At 38.2% G+C, this 25237-nt stretch overlaps 1 protein-coding gene across 4 annotated transcripts in view; it reads left to right on the forward strand.

The window, feature by feature from the left end:
• CMSS1 (cms1 ribosomal small subunit homolog) overlaps positions 1-25237 on the forward strand; it is a 227782-nt gene that overhangs the window by 120029 nt on the left and 82516 nt on the right. The window contains exon 2 of one of the 4 annotated variants that reach the window (XM_054002649.1): positions 1013-1063. The exons of the other annotated variants lie outside the window; for them this stretch is intronic. Within the exon in view, the coding sequence (XP_053858624.1) occupies positions 1013-1063 (51 nt within the window). The remainder of the gene's footprint in view (positions 1-1012; positions 1064-25237) is intronic. 4 annotated transcript variants of the gene reach the window in all.

The following is a 25237-nucleotide window of genomic DNA, read 5'->3' on the forward strand; positions in this document are numbered from 1 at the left end:
GAAGATTTAGTATTTTATTTTTGTTGTGTATGCCTTTCTTCCGGTGGCCTTTGCTAGTACCAGCATTATAGGAAGCCTGCAGCAAATTATTTCACTTGGGTGTTGGTATCTTATCTTCCAGGGAGAGTGCATAGAAATGCATTTTCCAATCTGCTCTCAGGTTTTGGGTGTTCCTGGTATCCATTAATCAGTTCAACAATCTAACGTTACAGGATCCCGAAGAATATGGGGAATCTCAGGGTTGAAAAATAAGATAAATTTTAAAAACACAAACAAACTCACAACAAAACAAAAACTTTAAAAAAAAAAAAAAAAAAAAAGCCCAAGTAAACAAAACAAACAAAAACACCATCCTTGAGTGGTACAAGTGGAATTGAAGAGAACTATGACCTCAGGGGGTAAGCATGATGCTTCAAGGTTGTGCCATGAAGGCATTGCTTGTCAAAGAGAGGTGGTCCATGCTTGTGCTGCAGTGGATCAGCAGTTCAGAGGTCTGTGCCTGGAGCCTTTCTTTGGCTCCTCTGGCTTTTGAGAAGGGCCTGGGCAGCGCCTCTGTGATGGGATTTCTTGCATTTTGTTTGAGACTCTTTGTCAGTCAGGTGTTTCTCAGAAGCAAAGCCTTTGTTCCTGGTTTATTGGTGGCCTGCCTGTAGTTCAGAACCCTTTCAGGGTTGTTGCTGCCTCGCTCCTGGCTCACTGTGGGAGCCTTAGTCTGAGCTCTTGCAGGTAGATAGTGGCAGGGGAAGTCAGAGGCAATTCAGGCAAGGTGTTTTTATATTCCCTTGTCATGCTGCTTCAAGACAGGTTTCCCTCTGCTAATATGGTTTCCTTTATTACTTATTTGTTTATATTTGTAGTGGCTTCCCTCACAAGGTTAATTACTGTTTTAAAGAAATTGCAATTTCCTGTTCTCGTGTAACTTATTTTAGATATGTTCAGGAATTCTTTCTATTTTGAAGATGTAATGTTCCAAGGGATGATACTTTTCCTCTCTCTTTTCTTCTAATTTTAGGTAAGAATGAGTTTTGCATTGACTTCTTGGTTTTGAAGAATTTCTGCTTGGGTAAAGTATTAATCTCTCTATATTCCTTAAAAAATTGTATTCTTTTTCTCTGTATTTAAGGGAGGAGGGGGAATTCTTGGCCAAAGCTAGTGCTGTGCCTTTTTAAATACTCTGATACAGTTGCTGGAAGAGAATTTGAAAATTTCAAATAGGTGTTTGGGTTTTTCTTAATAATTTTCTATATGAAGGATGATAGTAAATATGTACAAGCAAGTTTTTAACTGTCACCTGTAGTAATTTGGAGAAGTTTGAAATATATTTCCCTTAAATGAGGCAATGTATTGCTTCAGATTTCTTACCTGCATGCTCAAAGGCCCTGCCCAAGTTTGTAGTAACGCTTATATAGTAGAAGCTCTTTGTCTATATCCAAGAAGAATTTAAAGCTAGATAGTAAAAAGTAGGTCAGCTGAACACACACACACTGAAAATTAAATGGTAACTCAACAGAGTAATTAACACACATTGCAATACCAGGATTTCAGAGTTGTTTATTCTGTTTTGAAATAAAAAAAGCCTGGTATGTCTTTACGGTGTAATAATGATGTGGGGGCTGTACTGAACTGTGCATTTCTCTCCCCAGCCATTACTAACTGTAGATTTTGAAGCTTTCTGTTAAGAGGCTGCAATCTCAAGGGAAAATATCTTTCATTTAGCAAGCCTAGAGACAACTTCTGATTATAGGAGAATTGGTTTATTGTGGAAAGTTGTAATGCAACTATAAATATGACTTCCTGTGCAGTAGACATGTTTGCCAGATTCTGGAAGCTTGAAAAAGGAGATCTTGTTTGATTACAATTCACAATCAACCTATGGAAAAGGAGTTGAGAACAGCAGCCCGTTTCTTTTATCAGGGATGCTCTTGGTTCAAACTAAAGCAGTTCTGCTTTTTTGTTCTTTTTCCTATACATATACAGTTTTAATTAATCAGTGAGAGGCCCAGCATGAGGTAATGCTGGAAATCAACAATTTGAATCCTATGATTCTTAATAGAGAATTAATGAAAACAGAGGTATTTCTGTCTTCTTGGTCAGAACATATGTTATTTGGACAGTATCTAAAGGCAGGCTCTGGGCTGCTGTGTGTATAATATTCCCTTGGGGTTTGTCTAGTTTAAGAAGATCAAAACTAAAACAAGAAATAATGTAATTCATACTGGGAAATAACCCTGATCTTTAAAATTCTCTAGCATATGTATTGTCACAACTTAGTCAGAAGGACCCTCTGGAGTCATCTAGTCTGATCCTTTGCGTAATGTAACGCAAACATCTCTTGCTTATTATTTAAACAGATTTTACGTGGGCTTCAGCCTCTGATAAAGTCACTGCAAGCTGTGTTAATTTTAATTTTTCTTAAGTCGAACATGTGCTTCTTCTTTGCCATGCTATCTGAAAGGCCATAAGAGATTCTCTCAAAGGAAAAGTTTGAGATGCTGCTTCTAGAGACACAGCTTGTAGTTACCCAGAGGTGGGTGTATGGTGTTTGTCCTTATCTTTATGGCTCCCCATGAAACTGGATCTCAGGTAGCACTGAGGAAGAGGTGGGAAGCAGTATGACAAGGACAGTAGGGTAGAGAAGTAGTGACACTTGATGGTAATAGAGTGAGGAAAAGGTGTGAGAAAGCTGGCATCAATCACTGCTTCAGAGAGGTAAGAAAACATTGATCTAGGATTTAAAAGGTAGGATTCCTATACTTGTTCTCTATATGCTGGCCTTGACTGTGTTCTTATTTTTAGAGTGACCAGACTTAAAAGAAATTCAGGCCATTAGGTAGTGGTTCTCAGTGGGAGAAACCTGAGAGGAGGAAAGGGGAAAACACTTGTGCTCCATGTCCTGCACACACTCTTGCTTACGTACTTTCACTCACTGTTGTCCTTTCCTGGCATCTCTTTTATTGGTTAAAGAATTACCATCTTTGAGAGTTTGAGGCTGAGCACAGCTTTAATTACCTGTCTGGAGTATTGCATTAGTTTCACTCTGTCAGCTGCTCACCTCCATATGGTCTCTCACCCTGCTTGTGTCCAACTGTCATGCAGTGTTACGTACTCCACAAAGGACCAGAAGCCTGGACATTGTGTCCCTGCTTTGGGCCACATCAGCATGCAGCGCATGTATGTATACTGCACACACAGCACAAGCCTGGGCCATGTGAATACTGCCTGCACTGCCTTGCTACAGTGCAGATTTCTTTTTTCTCTTCTGTGCATTGTTTTCTGAATGGACAGTAGCTTGGGCGCAGGGAGGAAAGAACAATACACTGTGAAAAAACCCTGGGTTTCAATTCCTTGAGATCAGGGTTTGCACTGGTTTTATAGAGTCACTTGATATCATTCAGTTAAGAAAACAGTTAACAGACCTCCATTTGAGTACAGATAAAAACACTGCTTTCTTTGATCTGAGTTCTGTCCTATGACTTAAAGGAGCCACATTCCTACAGTCAAACTGTCTTCTCTAAAGGTCTTCCCTTTCATAAAGCTCCTAATCTGGAGAAGAAATGAAGTATGAAGTTCAGAATATTTTAAAATATAAATTTAACTTAAAAAAAAAAGGAAAAAAAAAAGTAAGTATAGATGTAGATTTCATCACTTGTTCTGCAGTACTTATATTTTCTGCAAGGATACCAGTTTGCTGCCAAAATATGACTCAAAAGATCAATAGCAAACAATCTGTACAAGTTTACACAAGAGAACTGAAGTAGTTCATTCCATAAGCATTGTGTTTTAAAAGCACACATTTCAAAAATAGATACTTCTTCAGGAAGGCTGCTTTCTTAATTTTCACTGTCGCTTTCAGAAGTACGTCCAAATAGTTACAGGGTTGTTGGTGTTTTTTTTGGTTTTTTTTTTTTGAGAGAACTGTTGCTGCACACTGAGGATGTTAGGGAATTGAAATGGCTATGGCTCTGAATTCTTGCAGTTAATAGAGGTCAATCATAATATTTCTGGCCACAGTCTTAAATTTAAAAAAAGAAATTACAAGTTTGATGCCTATTTATTGTAACAAAGAATTGAAATGGAGGTCTGAAAGGTACATTCCTGTTTGAGGGTATGCTGATCGTGGTGGCTGTGGTTGAGGGAGACTCATTTGTCATGTCTTTATAAATATTGCTGTGCTGTGCATTTAATGTTTAATGTGTTTTGATGCCTTTAAAACCTCTTGGATTTTTTAATCTAAAACTCTGTGTATTAAGAAGTGAATGATACTTTCTCCATATCTGTGCTTCGTTAACATTTTACAGAAAATAATTACTTGCATAACATAATACTGCACTAATAGACATAACTCCTATTTTTGTATAGTTCTTTTTTGTTGATACTGTCAAACATATTGCTTCTCAGTCATTATCTTCAGAGTACCTTTAGTCATCTGTATGTTGGTCCATTTACCAAGCCAAATATCAGGAGGGAAAAGGAAGGAGAGCTGCCAACTCTCCCCTGGTTTTTTTTTTATTTCTGAGATTAAAAAGTTTCACACAAATTTCACAAGCTCTAGGAGGAAAAATGTGCAGTTTAGGAATGAATCCTATCCCTTTTGTTCAGCTCATGCTTTTCATTAAGCTCTTTGGCTCTTGATTTGACGTTATCTACCCAGTAACTGATAATCAAAGTCTCCACAGCATTTCCAACAATTCCAGAGGCATCCTGACCATCTACAGATAATAATGGTTGATAGCACTGGGGGCTTTTTTATGCTACAAATGTTTGAGTATGTCATAGCTTTTAGATTTGAGAAAAAGCACACATTTTAGAAAAACAACTCAAAAAAGTAGAAATTGGAAAAATTGGACTAGATGGGAAAGAAGGGCAACTGAGGTAGAGATTTCACCTCTGGGTCTATTGCTCAATGTTCCTTAATTTTGGCACTTATCTGTTGAGAACAACCTTCATTATTCTTCGCAGTTAACCCACCACAAAGGCTTGTTCTCCTTTTATAGAGGACTTGTCAAAATACTATGACAACTAGGCTGATTTTAGACAGATCCTGGCTCTAAAAAGATAGTAAGTCTGCAAGTCAAACATGGAGGGCAGCCATTGGCACTGGAGAAGTAAGAAACCACAGATTGTTTTCTCATTGGATGAAGAACTTGAAGCAATGTAAAGTTAATTGAAGAATTCCTTGAAAGTGAAGTCAGCCTAAAATAAAAGCTTTGAGGTCTATAATTTACTAAATGTGAAAGCTTTGTGAGCAGTAGTGAACATAAAAGTTTGAAAAAACATATTTTAGTAAACATATCTGGCTTGTGTTATGGACTGTCCTGTTTTAATTATTCGTCCAAATAATGTAGACTTGCAGTATGATCTCTAATTAGGCACAGTTTGATTTATGGAGCTGGCCCCACATAAACCATGATGTCACACTGTATTGCTCAAAATTACAGCTCTGCTCTTGCAGTTTCAAGACGATTATTTTTAACTTTGGAATGCTTCAGTTTTGTGCATCTTGGCTTTTAGCTTTGTGAACTTAAGAGGTGCTCTGCTCCTCTCCTCCTTCCTCCCCCCAAGATCAAAGCAATCTGTTGTAATGTAACCAGAATAAAACCTATTGAAATGGACTTCTGAACACTCTCGGCTTTAGTTCTTGTTGGTAAATAAGAAGAAAGGCAAGACTCTTCATGCTTGCTGCCAGGGGGGTTGAGAAAAAGACACAGTAGGAATTGAACTATGTTTTGCCAGGTGTCCAGATGCTGGTGCCATTCCAGAGCAGGGATGCTTAATTTATGTCTCCAAAAGTTCTTTGTTTTCTTTTGATGCTATAATTGAAGAAAAAGAAAAAGAGGGGGGAGGGAAAGCAGGGAAAAAACACAACCACACATACACACAAAGAAAGGAGAGAGGTGGGATCTGCACTGCCTGTTACTGCAGGTAATAATTATTTACTAGGAATGAGAGCTCTCACGCATATGAGTTTTTACTCATATGTGTTGCATTTTCTGCTTGTTTCCCATTTGAATAGGAAAATTTGCCTTTCCTTAAACCAGGGTCTGTTTGAAATGCTAAAGGAAGCTTTGCACAGGAGGATTTCTGTATTTCCCTACAGAGGGGGTCTTCTGCAGCGATGAGCAACATCCCTTCCTACGAGCATTCCTGATCTGGACTTGTGGGCAAAGGGCCAACACACACCAGAATGTGGAGGGAGAACTGAAAGTTCTATCTGACTATGACTTCTCCTGCCAAGCTCATTGAGCATGTTAAGAAGAGAACAGCATTTCAGGGTCCTGGGAGTCTTCCTGTCGAGGTGTCAAGACTGCTTCAGGCAAGGCCCCCGTAGCCTGACAGCATACTGCGGAGGGAACAAGAATAAAGTCATGGAGGTGTCACAGTTATACTGGAGGCACTTAATTACCTAGTGATATCAAAAGGTGGGAATTGTGTTTGGAAGGCAGTAGTGTGGCAAAGGAAGGCAGACTCCGTTTTCTAACAAAGCAATTTCTTACTGGGAGGCGAAAGTGAAAATACCTTCCTGTGGATTTTAGTGGGAAGATTCTGTGAGCTGCTCTTAGTGGTGATTGCAGCGTTTCAGGCTCATGCAGGTTGAGAACAATGCACGTTGAGTCATTGCAAAGCTGTACTTCTCATAAGGAGCCTTGATTATATAGCAGCTGACTCAGTTTTTATGCTATAAATTGATTACAGCTTAAAAGACTCATAAAAAGTCATGGGATTTCTTAGGGTTTTTTATAAGGATATTCTCAAATGAGTATCACATTTTTAATATAATCATTGTTGACTAATATATTGATTTTAGATGTGTGACTGCTAGTAGTTGTCCTGTAAGTATATTCAGTTTAGGTAATGAGGCTTGGAGACAGTGTTGCTTCAGGGGAAAAGGGGAAAGAAGTTCCTACCCAGTCGCTGCTTTGGTGCCAGTGAATGTAAATGGCTGGAAAGTGTGCACGAGTTTGCTAATTAATTACATGTACAGTGGAAAGATTGCATGTCTGAGTTCATGAGCTCTTTTTTTTGATCTGGCAAAATTGCCAACTGAAACTAAATGTAACCATCTAGAATAAGGTGAAAGTATTAATTCTTTGAACATTTAGATCTCTGGTTTGGTGTCAGTTATGGGGGCCTGTAATGTCTTGATTGTAACATAATATCAGTAAACAGCCAACGTTTGCTTATGAGCAGACCACCTCTCTTGTTTGCTGAAATGAAATTAAATAGTGGTAGGTTTCAGATAATTCCAATGGTCATGTTTTGTCTTGTGTTAATATATGTTTGGGGTTTTTTTATTATCAGTTACAAATCGATAATCTCTTTTCCAGGGTGGTAAATCAGCAAAGTTAAGATCAGTCCTGCCCAGAGATATGGGTGGGGTGGCTGTCATACAGTGTGTGTGTTTGGGTACATGCATTAGTTTTGTCCTCACTTTCTTGAGTGGATCTGGCAATATACTTGGTACAGAAATAGTCAGACCTGGAGGAACTTAAAACTAACAGCAGTTTAATTTTTTTCTGTGTATTAAATGACTGATGCAGGTTTAATTTTTTTTTTTTTTGGCAGCTCTTCTCCTGACACTTACTTGCAGAAACTGGTCTTGGAACTTAGAGGAACAGCTTGCCTCTGAGAGTAATAACAGCTTCTCCATCATTTTGTCTTGTCATTAAAACTGGATGTTCATCCACAAGCTGTCTCACAGCTCTGTAGTTAAGGACTGAAAATACTCTGTGAGGATCTTTAGCTTGCAATATATACTGAAGTGATCCTTATGGCCAAAAAGTTAAGGGCATGATGATGACTGCCATGAGAAACGAACAGGGAGGTGGGACATGAACATGCCTGCTGTGATACCTCTGGAATTGCCAGGAGCTGACCAGATGGAAAGTTAATGACACTTAGCAGTTAGAATACTTCAAGTAGCTCCTCCTTCCTTTTGCTGTATAATGTAAAGCTGTTTAGTGTTACACAAAAAAAAAAAAACAAACAGTCTCTTCAAGAATATGTGCCTGAAATTATTTTCTTGATACCAATGCCAAAACCAACTGGGATCACAGCATACAGAAGTACTTGAATAGGTGATCAAATCTGGTACACAAAGACTCTCATGATTGTGGAGTCTTGTGAATGACAGGGAAGAGTGCATCTGGCAGCTGCATAATTTGAACAAGTTCTTGGACATTGATTAATGGTGTCCTGGTCACATACAAGCACTTCCCACATCTCTTGCAAAATTCTGCCCTCTCATACCCACTTTCTCAGCTGTTTTGGTCAGAACAAGCAGGCTCAGAACAACCAAATAAGTTGAGGGAGCTCATTTGTGCTAATGTGTCTTGGGTGGATATGACTAGAGAATGATCATGCAAGCAGCTAGGCGAGTTTGAGGAGCATTGACCTGCCCTTTGGATGTGTGTAGGAAATGGGAGACATCTCCTGTGAGGAGAGGTGGCTCCTGGCAGAGGATGCATGCTCATAGCCAGGGATGTCTCTGCTCTGCATCTGGGGGCTGCGAAGGCAGGTGCACACAGATTATCACCTGACTGCTGGGTCACGCATTGCAAGCTTGAGCTGCTTGGCAGAGAAGCTGTGTTGCCCCAGGTTCAGAGTGTGGCTCTAGGAAAGCTAAGCAGCCTTCGTGGCTGTACACTTAAAGGCAGACTGCTGCACTTGTTGGCAGACATAAAAATAGCACAGCTTTGCTTTTTTGTGAGACCACTTCTGGCAGGCATAATGGAAGGCGTGCTTTCCCTCAAATGCAGCTTTTGCCCAAGTAAAGCTTTATCTTGTTATTGATTATATCTGGATTTCAGGAGGCAGTGCTAAGATGATTCACATTCATTAAGTAAACTTCCAGCACCATCCGGGGAGGCAGGTTTAGAGAGAGTTTAGAGAGGAGGAAATGGAGATGAGTAACCTAAAGGCGCAAAGGGAATCTGCTTCAGAGCTGAAATTAAACTTTGGCTCTAGGCATCATGCCTCTGGAAAATCCTACACTACTTGAGTTTCATGTTAACACTGTCCCATTACAGCACTGTAATTTAGAGTAATTTATAAATCTGTATCTGTGGTGGATAAGATTTTAATAAACCACATCCATTAGCAATAAAAGGACTGCTATTAAAAATGGAGTAATAAAAAGATTATACCATCAGTTGCATGGATAGACTGGCTAAGAAAGGGTATCACTTCCTTATATCTGGCTTCTACTGAGCATCGAGAAGCAGATTGTCAGGCCATTGGCCATCTAGTCCTGTATGTCATCAGTAACAGCCAGAGAAAGGTTACAGGGACAAGACAAGTCTACGGTCATGCTTTTTTTTTGTCACGTCTTGCTGGTTTTGACAAATCTGCTCAAATTCTATTCTGAAATCTATTTTCAGCTTTGAATTTTGGAAATTGTGCCTCATTGTGGTAACATATCCATAGTCATCTGTATTTTCTTGTGAATTGTATGAATAAGCACACCCGAGCCTCCCTCAAACATGTTCTGTAATCACCATCTGCTAATGGTGTGTTGTGATATACACTTGCATTTGCGAAGCTGCTTTTAAAGCAGGATAAATTTGTCTGTCCACCATAGCCTGGAAGACTGGAGAAATGTGATGAGTCTAGTTACAGTGTTCATTCTTTCATTCATTGTATAGAAGAATTAGTGGTTATTGGAACTGCCAAAAGACCTTTCCTGAAGGAATTTGAAGGGAGATAAGGAAGGCCCTTATAAAATGTGGAAGAAGTCACTGTGTTTTGTGTTTTCTTTCCAGAGCTCTGTAGCTGCCTCCTTGCCATGGGTAGACCAATCATTTATGCTAGCATCAGGACATGCTTGCACTGAGTGGCTTTTGCATTCTCATAGGCCATCCAGTCCACTTAGTAATCTTTGAAAGAAGTCTTTTATGGCTTTGTTTTTAATTCTTGTGTGAACATTTTTCTTTTAAAACAACATCATCATAAAATCATTTTATTAAAAGCTACAAAAGTGGGTAATTAATTAATTTTTTTCTAAGATTTTAAAAACAAAGTTTTGATTTTTTTTTTTAGTAGTTACACTGGGTTCTGTATAGCTGTAAGGAGCAAGGGAAGTGAGGATAACAAATTTCCCCTGGTTTTCAGGGGAAAAATGCAGGCACATGGGTCAAAGACCCAACACGTTGTTCTCGGAAGAAGCCGTTTAATTTTTCCTAATGTGGACATGCAGTACTAAAGCTTGCTGGTTTGTGACTGAGCAGTACTAAAATGCTGCTCATTGTCAGTCTCTTCACATCTGAATCATATTATTCAATCCAGATTTTCTTTGAAACCACTGTCAGATGTGCAGTATGGATGAATGCTTGGAGAAACCAATGGGTGTTCGGCACTCTGATCCTTTCAATTATTGAGGTTAATCGTTAATTTCACACATGGAGAGAAAATGGTTATTTATGTTATCTGTTTAGATTTACATGTTGAATGAACGGTATAGCTGATTTTTTCGTAAGAAAAAATAACTATGGAGAAAATAGCAAGCTTTTGCTTTGCTTATGCTATGCATTTGGAAACAAGGTAGAATTGGTTTTATGCATCCCTTTGTAATCATGAATGTATTTCTTTATTTGCTTGAACAAGTATTTCACTAGGAAACAGTGGCATTTGGTTTTGTTGCTCCTTCATCCAAATTTTACCAAGGAGGAGAAGAAAAAGAACCTTTCTGGGTTCCTTTCAAATAGTGATACCCTCTCTTCCTGCAAATAAATGGATCCTGATTTCTCATCTGCAAATAAACATTGAGTCATCTTCATTTCTCATGTGCAAATAAAAAGCAAGAGCTTCTCATTCCATCTGTCAGATCAATGGCTAGTATGTGCATTGTTGAATCCTGACCTGACACACATTGTTTTTATTTTCCTTTTATCCCGTAATTTATAAAGGTGACTGAAACATGCAGAAAAGACCTTGGTACCTGGAAATTTAACTTTTAGCTATAGGAATGAAATCTGGTACTAAATACTGCCCCTTTCCAAGAACCTTGTTGTGCCTGCAGTTTGCAAAGTATTTCAGCAGCTTTTATTTCATCCTGTATGGATGAGCTTCGGATTTATTTTTCTTGTTTATATATATAGTATTTATTAAGTATTAGTAATGAAAAATCAAAGAGCTATACCAGAGAAGCAGGAGTTTAATTTCTGTTTGGAACATGTGCCTAGTCATGATTGTGAAGGTTCTTTTTTCTGCTCTTCTGGGTTTTTTTAAAACGCATGGCTAGAACATCCCATATGTTGTAATACTTTCCATTTGCAGAGCCCTCTGTTAGATGATTGCAAGATGCTCTGTAAAGATTTTTTGGTCTGACAGTAATTTTTCAGAGTCTGGAGCCCTCTCCATTTTTGGTGGGAATTCAGCTAAGTGATTTTTTCGGGGTCATGCAGGTTATCAGCTAGAGCATAGTGGTCACATGGATTTGTACATTTTTTACTTTTCTGATGTCTTTATTGTATTTTTCTCTGCATTACGTAGTATAGTGCAGCATACCCAGAAAAATAACTAAAAAAATGTTTTGGGCTGAAAATACAAAGTTTGGAGAATAACTTGAGAGAGTTTGGAATAAGCAATCATTACTTCCGTACATATTTTAAAAATTATGATCATTGAAAATAATAGATAAACTGGACTAACAGTCTTAGGAGGATACTTCCTTTTGGATTATTTTAGCTCATACACAAATGCTCTATATTGCTTATGTGTAAACTTGAGTTTTTAAAATTCCAGAATAGAAAATGTAAGATTAGACATTTTGATCTGCGTAGTCTTTGTGTTTGGTGGTCTGGGGGATTTTTTTTGTGCATGGCTTTATTGGTGGTTTGGGGGTTTTTTTTATGTTCCTTCCTCTTCCCTACTGGATACAATTGCAATACTTCCGCTGCTGCTAAGTGTAAGCAAATCTTGCATACCACAAAGGTGATAGGCTTAGGGAATTTTCAGTAGCTGAACACAGGAAATAGTTTCAGCTCTAGGTATATAAGGAATGTCTTGGAGAAGAATTTTGGTGTCCCTAATAAGGAGGAGCATTTAATAATTGATAGGGTTTCTTCCTTCCTTTTTTCCTCTTTAGTTCTGGTCATTTCTGTGGGCTATTATTTCTGTTGCTGTTTCAATACTTGTATTTATGAAAAGATATCATCACTTCCAATAATACTTTTGTATAGATGATGTATTCCCTATATATTAAACTTGAAAATTTCAGGAAATTCAATTATGTAATCACAGGGGATTTTCATATTGCTTTTCGTGGGTAGTGTAACTCCTTAGAAAGGAGTTCCTCAAGGGTGTTGAGAATATTTCACAAAGATGAATGAAGTGAAACATTAGTTCAGTTACCACTGGTATTCAGTAAGGAAGAGAGCAGATGTGATAGTGGTTTGGGAGGCAGCTGAGGTAACATCTAGGAACATCTGGTGGATTTTTCCCTAGCAGCTGAAGGAATTACACAGATGCTAAATATTTTTTCGCCATGTTCTGCCCAACTATTCTTATGATGTTTGCATGTTGTGACTCGAAAGGACGCCCATCTCCCCCAGTATTGACTTCTATTTCTATCACTGAAAGTTTGCCTATGAAGCTGAAGAGAATCATATGGAGAATTTGAAAATGCTTTACTTAAAATTGCATCAATGTAATAAGAAAGCTATTGGCCATTTCTCTCCTGCACCCACTGGTCACTGTATGTAAGGGAATCTGTACTAGCTTGTATTATAACTGTATTTCACCTGAAGCTTTGGCTTACTAATCTACAGTCATCTCTGATCAATTAATGTATGTAGAAACAGTTTCAACAGTTTCAATTTTGCTGTTACCTGTTCTCAGAAACTTAGAACTGTTTTTTTAAAGATGTTCTCTACATGAAAATCTGAAGGTTGGTTTGGTTGGTTTTTTTGGGGTTTTTTTTTTTTTCAAATAACAATGAGTTTTACCAGCTATTATTAGGTTGATTGCTGAGACTGAAAAGGTAAAAATTAAATAATTTTACTGTCTTCTTTTGAGAACTCAGCCTCATTAAAGTTATGATAAGAGCCAGGAATGTTACAAAACATTGATTTTTTTTTCAGTAGCGTTTTATCACAAGTGTTTTCTGAAACCTTGTCAGTCAGCCATCACACTTGTACAAGTCACATTAACTCATTCCCTCAAATCAACAGACTGAGAACAGATGTTCCTATGAGTTTCAAAGCAACTGCAAAGCTGTCTGGAGTCCCAGCAGCACAGTCACATGTCCCAGCCTACCTAGGCAGAGCTAATTTACTGTTGGGTGCACAGTTTCCATTCAGAGTTCCATGTTGATGGGCAAGAGCACTGCCTGTCTTCAAAGCTTCAAATTTGCTGTGATCTTTCTGGCTTAAATTGGCCATTTAAGTTGTTCAGTGTCTAATGAAACCTGTGAAGAGACTGGTGTGGGCTCCCCTGTGGTTAGAGAAGCTAGTAGAGCTCATTCCCAAATATCTGATCCCTTTTGCTCAGCCTGAGTGAAAACTGGTTGGTGGAGCAAGGCAAACATGGGTGGGATGGAGTGGGATGCCCTCTGGCATGACCATGAAGAATTACCAGAGACCATAACAATGTTGTCATCTGAGAAATCTTGTTTAGAGTTTTTCCAAGAATGCATAATTTGAAGCTCATGTTATCATATCCCTTGGCCATCCCACTTAACAACTGGAAGATAGGCATGTAAATTTATTTTCAATAGGTGTGGTCTTCATGAGCCATGAATGTGCCACTTCATAGATTTAGTTTACTGTGATGATTTGCAATTGACTGATTGCAAATGCTGGCTCCAGGTGCTTACAGCACTGTCTGTTTCTGAGCGCTGTGGAGTTTTCCTGCCAGCTGAATCCAGGCTGAGTGGAAGGAGGAGATTCTCTTCTATTTATTAAATGATATTTTAGATAAATCGGAGTAGTTGTCAGATGTGTTTGTTTTTATTCTTGCTATCAAGAGCCATCTAATTATTGTGGGACTGAGGCAATTCAAAATTCTGAGTTCTTTGTCATATGTTTCGAACTCAGCATAGCTGAGGACTTTGAGCTACCATGTACTTTCTCCATTGCCCCCAAATGGAGGGAGAGTAGGGAAGAAAAGCCCTTACTCTTGGTGGTTGTAGTCTGAAGAGTGTTATGCTACCCTCTGCAACAATTATGTCTCATGAATGTACTCTTTGGTGCTTTTGTTTTCTTTCTAATCTCTTCTGGCTCATTTTTCTACTTTGTGTTTTCTGACTACTAATTGCAGTATGCTTTAGAAACTGTAATATGGGGAGTTGCTAATTAGTAGGAAAAAAACCTAAACTTTGATAAATTTTGGTGAGTTTCACTTGCCAGCAACTTTAATCACATAACAAATTTTGGGAGAGTAAAGAGGGAATCAAACCCCTCCCCCATTAATTCTTAATTTCAGTAAATGACTTGCTGTATTATTAGGAACATAACCTAATGGCTACACAGTTAAATATTTACCTGCGAGTTTATTTAGTACATCTTGCTTTCTTTTCAAGCTACAGATTTCTACATTGCATCCTTTATTCAACTGTTTGGTCTTCCTAAACTCATAATCTCTATATCTGTGATGCTAAAGAAACCAGAGTGTGAGGTCAAAATTTCCATTACATAGCCAGAGAGGAATTTCAAGGAACAATGCCAAAATCACTTTTAAAAATAAATTTACAGGAAAGATGACTCATCAATCAACAATTGCTGTTCTAGAAAATAGAATTATTTATATATGTTTTGGGTACAGAGATGGACAAAATGCACCCTGACAGGCAGGGTTAGATTAGGGTGATTTGTTTGTTTCCAGACAGTTTTACCTTGACTCGATGTTTCTTTTTCACCCTAAAGGAGGACCCTAAGTAGCACATAGCTTCACATTGCTGGAATCATTGCCTCTCAGAACTACAACTATCCAGCAAAAAGAAAAAGATTTTCTGGTTTCTTGTTGCTTGCACTAATTAGCTAAGCATCCAAAGGACAAGAGGAATAGTCTCCTCCTGTGCTCTTGAAACTTAACATGAGGCCACCTGAGAGATCAAAATACAGCCTCTTATACTTAATGGAAGTGTCAGACTTCTGCTTCAGTATGCAGTAATATCAGTGTGAAAAAAAAATGTGAAAAAAAGCAGTTTTCCCTCTTCTAAAATACTTGAATAAATAGCACACAAGAGTGAAAACCCTTCTGAGAGGAAATATGTTGAACTATGGCAGCATCTCTGGGGAAGTGTGGCAGGCTTGCTGTTTGTGGCTTTTTGTGTCATGCCAACCCTTCAGTGGAAAAGACTCTGGTGTTACTGGTCTTCCCTGTCCCTTAAGCCACATGATCTTTCTGCTGGGTTAACCTTACATGTGAAGAAACAAATGAGTACTGTGAGTTGAATGAGATGACCCTGGAGATGAATCTGCCACAACCTATGGTCCTTTCTGCAGCCATGTTGGCTTTCTGGTCTGAACAGGGAAGAGGGAATGAAATGGTGTAACCACTCACAGTCCCTCTCTCAGAGGGTAGACTGGATAGTTAGCATATCTGGATGTTTCTCCCCAACAGAAGACGTAATGATTCTGTAAAGCTTTCCTGCTCACGAGACACTTCATCAGAGTAGCATACCAACTGAAAGTGCGACTTCTGACTTCATTGCTTTTTGGCCTTAGAAGACATTTAGTCAATACTGTAGTTATTTGTAAGTAGGAAGCACACTCTTGTACCCTGCATTATACATGTTGTTTTTACAGATTTTCCTTTGCAGTCACATTGTTTCCTGGAATAATAGTGTGGCAACCTTGACAGTACATGTTTTTTGAAAAGGGATGTGATCTGCAAGCCAGCCCTGTCTGCTATATGTTTCACTGCATTTAATTTTGTTGCTTCCCTATATTACTGTTAAGATGTTAGCATATTTAGAGCTGATTTCACTTGTTGAAGCAGATAATTTACAAGAGTGCAGACTGCCTGTTTCTTCTGGAACTTAAACCTGTCAGAACCACAGGGACATCTCCTCTCAGTATTGATGGGTAGGGTGTTACAGGTAAAGGGTAGCACTTCTCACATTCAGTGCATTTGAAAATATTTGTGAGAAACAGCTGAAGCTCTTCTGGGTACAGGATGTGTCATTGACTGTTCTCTGTTTCTCCCCACTAATGTCAGCTGTGTTTGCAGCACAGCAGTGTAGGGTTCAGTGCATGTTAGCAAACGGCTTAGTGTGCCTAATATGACTGGGAGCAACAATGATGTGGCTGCAGAGTCCTTTTGAGGGTTAAATGGGAGTGCTGCAGAAATGGATGCATTCCTTCACCCCAATCTCTTTTTCCTTGGGTTTCCTTCACAGTTTGGATTTCTGGATATTTGTTTTTAATGCGTTATTGCAGAGAATTGGATCATGGGTGACATGTTTGAGTGTTGGCTACAACACTTGCAACTTTCAGAACACAGTTTGGGGGCCATCTCTTGGCTTAGCCTTACCTTCAAGGGTGATAAGTAAATGCACCAAAAGAGTTTCTCCCAGTCTTCCTCAAAAAATATTCCCTTTTAGCCCTAGAGGCTGGAGAGCCTAGCAACTATCTCTGTGTTTTATTTTCCTTAAGATGCTATGATACCATGGTGATGAGTTATTAATAAACCTCCAGGCAGATGGAGAGAGCTTTTAACTGAGAATAACCATATATGAACAAATGTCATGATTTGGTCTGTTGGGCAGAGCAGCCGAGCATTTAGCACAAAAATATGACTTAATCTGCAAATAAATCAGAGCAGTCTTTTTGCTTAAATGTCAAAATTACACCATGTTTATGGAAGAGCAGAGGATTGTAAAGCACTGCATGCATTATTTTAAGTATATGAACATAATGAATTAGAGCTGAGACTTTTTTTTTCAGATTTGTTGCATTTCTGAACATTATGAACATTCTGAATATTATGACCTATTGTAAGTGCAGTAACAGTTTCCCATACAGCACAGTGCTCTGCTTTGATGGCACTGACTCACAATTCTGTAAGCCTTTATACTAATGTGGAGTAATCTCTATAACAGTGACACTAATCCCTTCTTCTAATATGGAACTTGAGTTTAAAAATCTGTGAAATGGAAGCTTTAAAGCAGCTTTTGGGAATTAGTAATTTATAAACTCTCAGTCTGTCATCCATACCAATAGAAATGTCTCTATAATAACAGAGCAACAGGGTACTCATTTTAGGAAAAGCAGTGAAGCCTTGAGGATTTTTCTTTTTTTCCTTTGTTAATGTGTGAATGGCATTAATTGCCTAAGAGGAACAGCAAGATTTTGGTTACAAGTGGTGTGAAATTGTTGTATCACCCTACTCAAATGATGCTTCCTTAATATCTTGTGCAATTTTACTGTGCTGCAGTCAGCCTACATTGTGTTTCAGCTGTTGTTAAAGGTTTGAGGTACCAATGTCTTACATGGCAGCTTTGTAGCTTCCTGAAGTTCTCACTTATCAGCTGTCAGATGCTGATGAGGAAGACAGCAGCCATCTCCATGAATGTAGAAAGCTGGACAGAACATTTCTTTTTAATATTTCACTTAACAGTTTCAGGTGATTGTATTCATTGAGAGAATAGGCCCTTAAAATTCTCCAACTGCCTTGACTTGCAAAAAAGTTTGTTTCCTGTTTTGCGGCCTTGAACAGGAATTGAACTGTAGCTGTGAAAACCTCCAAGTTAACAGGTAAGATAAACCATTATGTGCATTTGTGATGTGTGTAACACCCACTGACGTAGATAATGCTGTGTCCCCTTACACTTTATGCACATTGTGAGAGGCATTGTTTTGAAATTTGCCTTAAAAATACTGTAGAGATACCTAAGCATGCTGAAGAACTGAGAGCAAAATTTACATGACCTCTCAACTCAGTTATTTGTAAAATACAGGTGAAATGTCTAGAAGAGCTGGGACTTCTTATTCCATATGGGGATATAAGGGATTTTGTAAAACATTCCAGCAGAGTGAGACAATCACTAATCTTTCTGCTGTGTGTGGGGGGGAATTTTTTTTTTCTTATGTTAGGAATGCTTTTTCTGAGTAAAAATATTTCTTTTTTTGTTGCTTTGGGGTGGCTTTTGCATTTATTTTTGTGTTTGGTTTATTTTGTAGCCAACAAAGATGCAAAACAAGCTGTTCCATCTGTACAATGCACTATTATTCTCCAAAGAAAACTTTTTAGTAGAAAGATGCTGGAAAACGGACATCTTGACGAAGCAATTGTCAGGGAAACTAGGGGAGGAAGTGTATTGCATGTAGACACATTGATTTTCTTTAGAGCAACGATGTTCTTTTGCTTTTGAGGTTTCATGAATTCACAGGATAAAATATTTCTTAATAAGCCCATCTCCCTTTACCTATGGGAAGAAATTTGTTTAGATTTAACCTCAGCTGTAGCCTTGCTGCTTTTGTCTCTGGCTGCATGGTGGTAAAAAAAAAAAAAGGGAATGAGCCATTATAAGATGTAGTTTTCCTGTGACTGTGTCAGGCTGGAGTCCTCAGAGGTCCTGGCTCTGTCCAGTGTGTCAGGCATCCTGTGGTTCTCTACTTGGTTGCAACTCCTCTGTCCCTGCTTTATTGTAAAGAACCACACTGGCATGTTGTATCATACAAAAAGGGAAGGCATTTCTCTCAGCAGCCAACTAAGTGTAAGTTCAGGGCTTTACAGTGCTTATTTGCTGTGCAAATAAGCTCAGAAAGATGACAAGGTGTACAGGACATGACAGTAAGATATAGACACATGCAGTGGAACTTAAAGGAGCAGTAAAAGGTAAAACAAATGCAGGTTAGATTTGGGGCAGTGGTGTTTCCTGTGGATTTAGGCATAGTATTTTTCTTCTCTTAAAGTAAACTACTTTAAGAGAAGCCATAAATGCAACAAACCAAAGAGCAATTTGAGGAGGTCAGGCATCATACATGAGAATCAAAGAACTTGGTAGTGAGCAGCTTGTGGCTGGGGAGTTCTTTCCATCATATCTTAATGATATGAATTTAGTGTACAGGTGGAGGCAGACACCCATTGGAAAAGCAGTTTGTGATAAGATTTGGAATAAATTTTCTTACAACTCATTATTTCTCCAGTTTACAAATTACTTCACTTTATTTGGGTCCTAGATACTTACTGCCTGATAAGGAGAAGTTCTAACTATTTATAATTTGGAGTTTTTTACTCGGGCTGCTGTCATGTCTTAAGTGCTTCTGTAAAGGAGTGCAATATGGAAAATAATATCAACTGTAAAATTAATTAATGAGGGAATTGGAATAGATATGACAATGTTCATCTGCTTTGAAAACCATTGATGGTGAGGTAGCAAGTGGTTTACTAAAGGTATTCTGTAGAATAAGCAGTAATGCTAATGAAGTTTCAGTGCTAGTGCAAATGCACAAATGAATTTTTAAGATAATCAAGGAGGCAGTGCATTCATTAGTTTGATAGAAACATTAAGCAGTTTTATTAAAGAGGTAATTTGAAGTGTACTAGACTGATGTTAATTGCATGTATTATGGGGCAAGTATAATTTTGTGTCATAGCCATCTCTATTGTTAACTGTGAATTTTGTAAAAGCCGCAAGATTGCTTTCTCCTAGGGCTGTTGATTTCTTTTACAAAGAGCAGAAGCTGTACTACCCTGATTTTTTACATTGTACTGGCGGGCAGCAAATTCCAAATTCAAACCTTTCTTTAATTTTCACCAATATGACATAAATGGACATTGCACATAAAAGGCTGAGCCATTGCATATGGCTTCTGGTATAAAGAATATTACAGTAACAGAAATGCCCTGGTAATAAATTTATGTGAATGGTAACCATGTGTCTCTGAATGCCTCCTGTTTCTCATTCAAGTTAAATGTTACTCTATCAATACTTGCCAGATATCTTGCACTCTCATGTCTCTGCAATATTAAGCCTTTGATGCCTTTCAGTTTTTGAAGTTACTGTATTTTTAAGATCCTTAAATTAGGTCATAACAAAAATATTTCTATTTATCTAATCCATTTCCCTGTCTTCAGACTGCTTGGTGTACTGGAGCATGTAATAAAGGAGAGAGATTTAAACTGCTTCCTTCAGTATAAGGAGAAAATACTCTGAAAATCACAAGTTTCCTTTAAAAACTAAAGTTTTTTCAACTGACTGCAGTGTGATGGGAGTGGCTGTGAACGATTAAACTTCCTTGCAGGGGGTAGAATTTGTAAGATGCAGAGCTAGTGAGTCACTATTTCCAATTCTTGGGGAAAAAAAAGGGGAGGGGGGAAAGGATTTCTATAGCTGTTGACTACTGCGTGTCAGAAGTGGAGTAAGTGTTGTGTTTTGTTGTGTATTAGTTTTCCAGATGCTTTGATTTGATTCAGGTTGGAATTCAGTAGCCATCCAGTTGTCACTGCTCACAGAAAGAATGGAGGAGTTGCGCAGATTTTTTTTAATCACACCAATTATAATCTCTTGCTAATCTCGTGCCCTGTTGGCCAAAACATGAGCACATTTCCCTTAGTGCTTGTGACTGTTCTCTTATATGTGGTGAGGAGCCTGCTTAGATGAATGAGAGCTAACAGGAATTCCCTCATGACCTTTGCTCAAAGCCGTAGTTACTGAGGGCACATGATATTCACAGCTTGAAATCCAGGAACAAGCTTTTCAGGCACTGCTTTTGTCATGGAGATACTACTGTCCATCCAGTACTGCCCCTTGCCCTGACCATTCAGCTTGCACCTTTTGCTACCAGTTAGGTTGTTCTGCCTTCACTGCAAGTTGCATTTATTCAACACAATGGGAAGAGCTCCTAAGTAAAGATCTCCTTAGCAGGCAGTGACCCGATGCAGCGTTTTGTCTGGATCCTGCTTATTTTGAGATAAGCAGAGCTTTTCTCAAACAAGGCCTGACTGTACTCGACATCTATTAAAAGCACCCTCTAGTTTAAAAACAAAAAAGGTCTTCTGGAATCACGTAGTCTTCTGAAGTGTTTAAAAACTATTCAAATGCTGGCAACCAGCATAAAGCCTTTGCCTGATCCTAATCTCCAGAATGCAACAGGCATCATTGCCTGGCTATTTTCAGCTGATTCTGTGTACTGCACATCTAAAACTAGAAGAAAACTATCACTGCTCTGCTTTGCTTTCCAACTCCAACTGCTGCACTGGCCCTGATTTTTTTGTTTTTTTTTTTTTTTTCCCTTTTTCAGATATTTAGAACAAACTCAGGCACTTCAACCCAATGTGGGGTTTTTTAGAGTTGCGATGTTCTTTGGGCTGGAGAAGTGTGACATTTCTGTTGGCAAGCATTTGATTCCTATACTTCCTGATCCTTGAACCAAATAAGCAGCTGCTTCAATAAGATTTTTATTGATATTCATAATTCCTATATACACATCAGTTTTTCAGAACAATCCTGAGTGTGTTCTGGAAGCTTTTGTGGGATTTAATCCCAGACTTGGTGATCTCCCATGGGGTGTATAGCTTCATATTGTCACTTGTCTCTGTCTCCCTTCAGCTGGGGTCCTCCATCCCACATTTATGTTTCCTGTTTTGCTTTTTTTACTGTTCTAAGCTCTAAACTTTGCCAGTCTTTACTTTTATTTCTACTTTCAATGCTTGGTGATGAGTTGTCACTACCTGTCACTTCTCCTATCGCTCTTCTCATCCCTAGAAGCAAGCTGACTACCCTGACACTGCTGGTGGGCTACAGAACTATAGATTTTTCTTTGTCTCACTCTGAAAAAACAAAACAAAACAAAACAAAAAACAACAACAACAAACAAACAAACAAAAACAAAAACAAAACAAAACAAAACAAAACAAAAAAACAAAAAAAAAAATAAAAAAAAAAAACAAAGCCTAAAAAATAACTAAGGCCTATACAATTTCCTTCTAGAGAAGAAGCAAAGGTCCCAGTAGTTGGGCTGTCGTTTATGCCAGAAGCAGAATACCTAGTCCTTTAATTTTGTGTCATTTGCTCTGGCACATAATAAATGAAGGAACCTCTTTACTATGTGGGTAGAATAAGAGGAGAAAAGTCTATTGTAATTTTTTTATTGTTAAAGAAAAATTGGTAAAGGTGCAGGAACACAGGGGAGAAGCACAGAAGTCTTTCAGCACCAGAAAGAAAATTTCTGGCTTACAATATATACTCAGTGGAACTTGGCATGGAAGCACAGAAAGCATGAGGAAATGTAGGTTGAGAGATTTCGAGGCAAGCTGGGAAAATGTATGTGAGGATATAATGCTTACTAGTAATGCATATTTTATATATATACACACACACACACACACATATATATATATATATATATATATATATATATATATATATATATACAGACCAAATAATAGGTGATATATTAAATAAAATTTTAAAAATTGAAGTCTGTTAGGCAGTTGTAGAAAACAGAATGGCATGTGATTGGAACCACCCATCTCAAGGATCTTTATCTCACTTGCCCTGTCTTGCTCTCACACATCAGTGTTTGGCAAAAATTGGGAGGGACAAAGAGAACAGTGTATTTGGGGGACAGGCTTCTGAGAAGCTGAATTTGATGATTTGAGCAATATATTGAGACAAAATCAGTTGACCTGTCCACATGGTCTTCCATGAATTCAGCTCTTGTATTTCTCTAAAAAAATTATTTTGTTGAATTTAGGTGCAGATTTGGTCTCATCTCTTTTTTATATAACCCTACCGAATAAAGACATTCTAGGATTGATGTTTCATGCACCTGGTTCAGATGAGACTTGTTACATCACTAAAATAGGATTTTATGGCTTTCCTACTAAAACTGCATTTGAGTGCTTTTAAAAGCTTTTGATAGTATTTGAGGCAGTATTTTGGCTAATTGTTTAAATCTGCATTTAGAAAATTATTAAAATGAATGCTATTTTTGTTATGTAATATTATAAACCACACATGCCCTATAGTCTTTTCTCTAATTAGGAAACAAAATTACAAAAAGTCTACTTCTTGACACCAAATTTTAATGACTTTAGGCTTGAATTGTATTGTAGCAGCTCAGGGGAATGCTAATGGGACATTTTGATCCCTCTGAAAACTTCTATGAATGCCCATGTAGGAGCTGAAAATTAATATTCTTTCAGTCTAAATGACTATAGAGTTAAACTACAAGGAATGCTCCTGACCTCAGTTGCCTCTTTTCTAACATTCCACAGTGTGTAGTTGTCACAAGGTAGAACAGCACAAAAGTTGACTGACACTTTTTTAGACCCCATAACAGAAAAGAATAGAATGTCTGACTTACATAATTGAATAGATTTCTAAAATATTCAAGTTTGGAGACTGAATTCTGTGCAGACCAAGCTTTTACATTGGGAAATAAGACTCACCAATATATTTATTATTTGCCTATACACCACAGTATTCACAGAATGTTTTTTTAATTCACTTCGGTTCAACATTTTAATTATATGTTAAAACACAAATAGCTACAGGCCAAAATAATTCTCATCATGGACTGCTGATTTTTTTCCTTTTTAGATTATGGAAACTGCCTGGAGTCCTGAGACAATGGAAAGTTTCAAGACTTCATGTACAAAAGTCATGGAAGAAATACTGCAGTTTACCCTAAGGCTGATTATTTCATTCCCTCCCTTTTTTCCTCACAGAACAGATGTATCTCAGTCTGTGGTCTGAGCATCTATTGAAGTATTGCTTGCACTTCTAATATAGGTTTTTGCCTTTTTGTTAAGGCGCATACGTTGGACAGGAGTTGAGAGTGAAATTGAGGTCATGGTTCAGCCTTCTACCAGCTCTGTGACACTGCCCATACGGAGTCATGATTCATCCTTCCATCAGTTTTGTCTTCCAATAGCTCTGAGAATGTCTTTGTAATAGCTTAGAGCATGGGTGAAGTGTTCATTAAAATGTTTCTCATGCCCAAAAGCCTTAGGCAGCCTGACTGATCAGTTCTCTCTGGTCTTCCATGGCACAAATTATATCTCCATTGTGTGAGGATCTTTAGTTCTCCTGTCTACATCTAATACTCTTAAAAATCCTCAGTTGGATTTGATCTCTTCTCAGTCTTGATACATGAACTACAAGCACAGCAAAAATCAGTACTGGCTGACCACATTGTTTTAGTTTGTAAGGCAGATGGGATGCAAACTCCATTTTATACACAGTCATCATTCACCCAAATGTGAAGGTCCACATACTAAATTCCTGACTTTATTAAAGTTCTTGGACATGGTAAGACATTAATCAGGGCCTTCATATAAATATGGCTATTTCATGGTTTTGCTGGAGTTAATGTCCATCCTGAATTTGTTGAAGTAGTTACTGTTGTGAAAAGATTTGGTCTTGTACTTGAGCTGAAGCTGGACATGCTCCAGTGAGTGGCTTTCCATGGGCCCAAACCCACAGTGTTAGACATCATCTAGCTGCTTGGAGGATTGAGTGAACAGAAAGAAGAGATGATTTCAGGACTCAAGTTCTTTGATCCAGAATTTGTTATGGTACTAATCTGACTTCAAATCACAATCCTGTTGTATTGTCTGGGTGGATATAAATTTTACCCTACTAAAAATAGGGGTTGCAGTAACTACGAGAAAGATTTTAGGTTGGAGACCTGGGTTCTAATTTTTTTCTGACAAATTTGACTGACTGACAAATTAGAAAATTAGTGAATGATTTTGTAGCTCAGAGTTGCTTGTTTTCAGCAACTCCAGAATCCTTTGCAGCCAAAACTGCTGTTGTCAAACTTCAAGGACTGAATCCAAGAGATGTGGTTTTCAAATTCTTTCCAATTGGAAGCTGTTTTTTTCTTTCCAAAAAACTCACATAGGAATGGAGGGTCTCATTTATCCCCCACAGCATAAGTTCTCCATACTCTTACACCACATTTTTGCTACTTTGAGAGAGTCGCTCTCACCAGGTGAATTACTAAGAAGGTTGGTATATGAGCTAATAAACTGCTTTATGTTCTGTAGTCGCAGCTGGGCTCCTTCCATACCTGACCCTGACAAAGCTATTGCAGTGTGTCTAGACATGTCTTTGGATCTGTGTTACTTGACTACATGCAATAGGAGCTCTGCATTCTCTTCCCTTATGCTTGCAACATCTTCAGCTTTTTCCTCTTTTCCAGCTTCTCTGGTTGCATTCATACGAGGACAAAATTCTGTCATTTCCTCCTGCATGCTTTCTCAGTATTGGCTGCCAGATAAACAGTGCGTGCTTCCTGTTCATTTGTTGTCTTAGACATTGATTTTGACTGTTTTAAAGGACTTT

This window comes from Vidua macroura, chromosome 2, assembly GCF_024509145.1.
Source record: "Vidua macroura isolate BioBank_ID:100142 chromosome 2, ASM2450914v1, whole genome shotgun sequence".
NCBI lineage: Eukaryota > Metazoa > Chordata > Aves > Passeriformes > Viduidae > Vidua > Vidua macroura.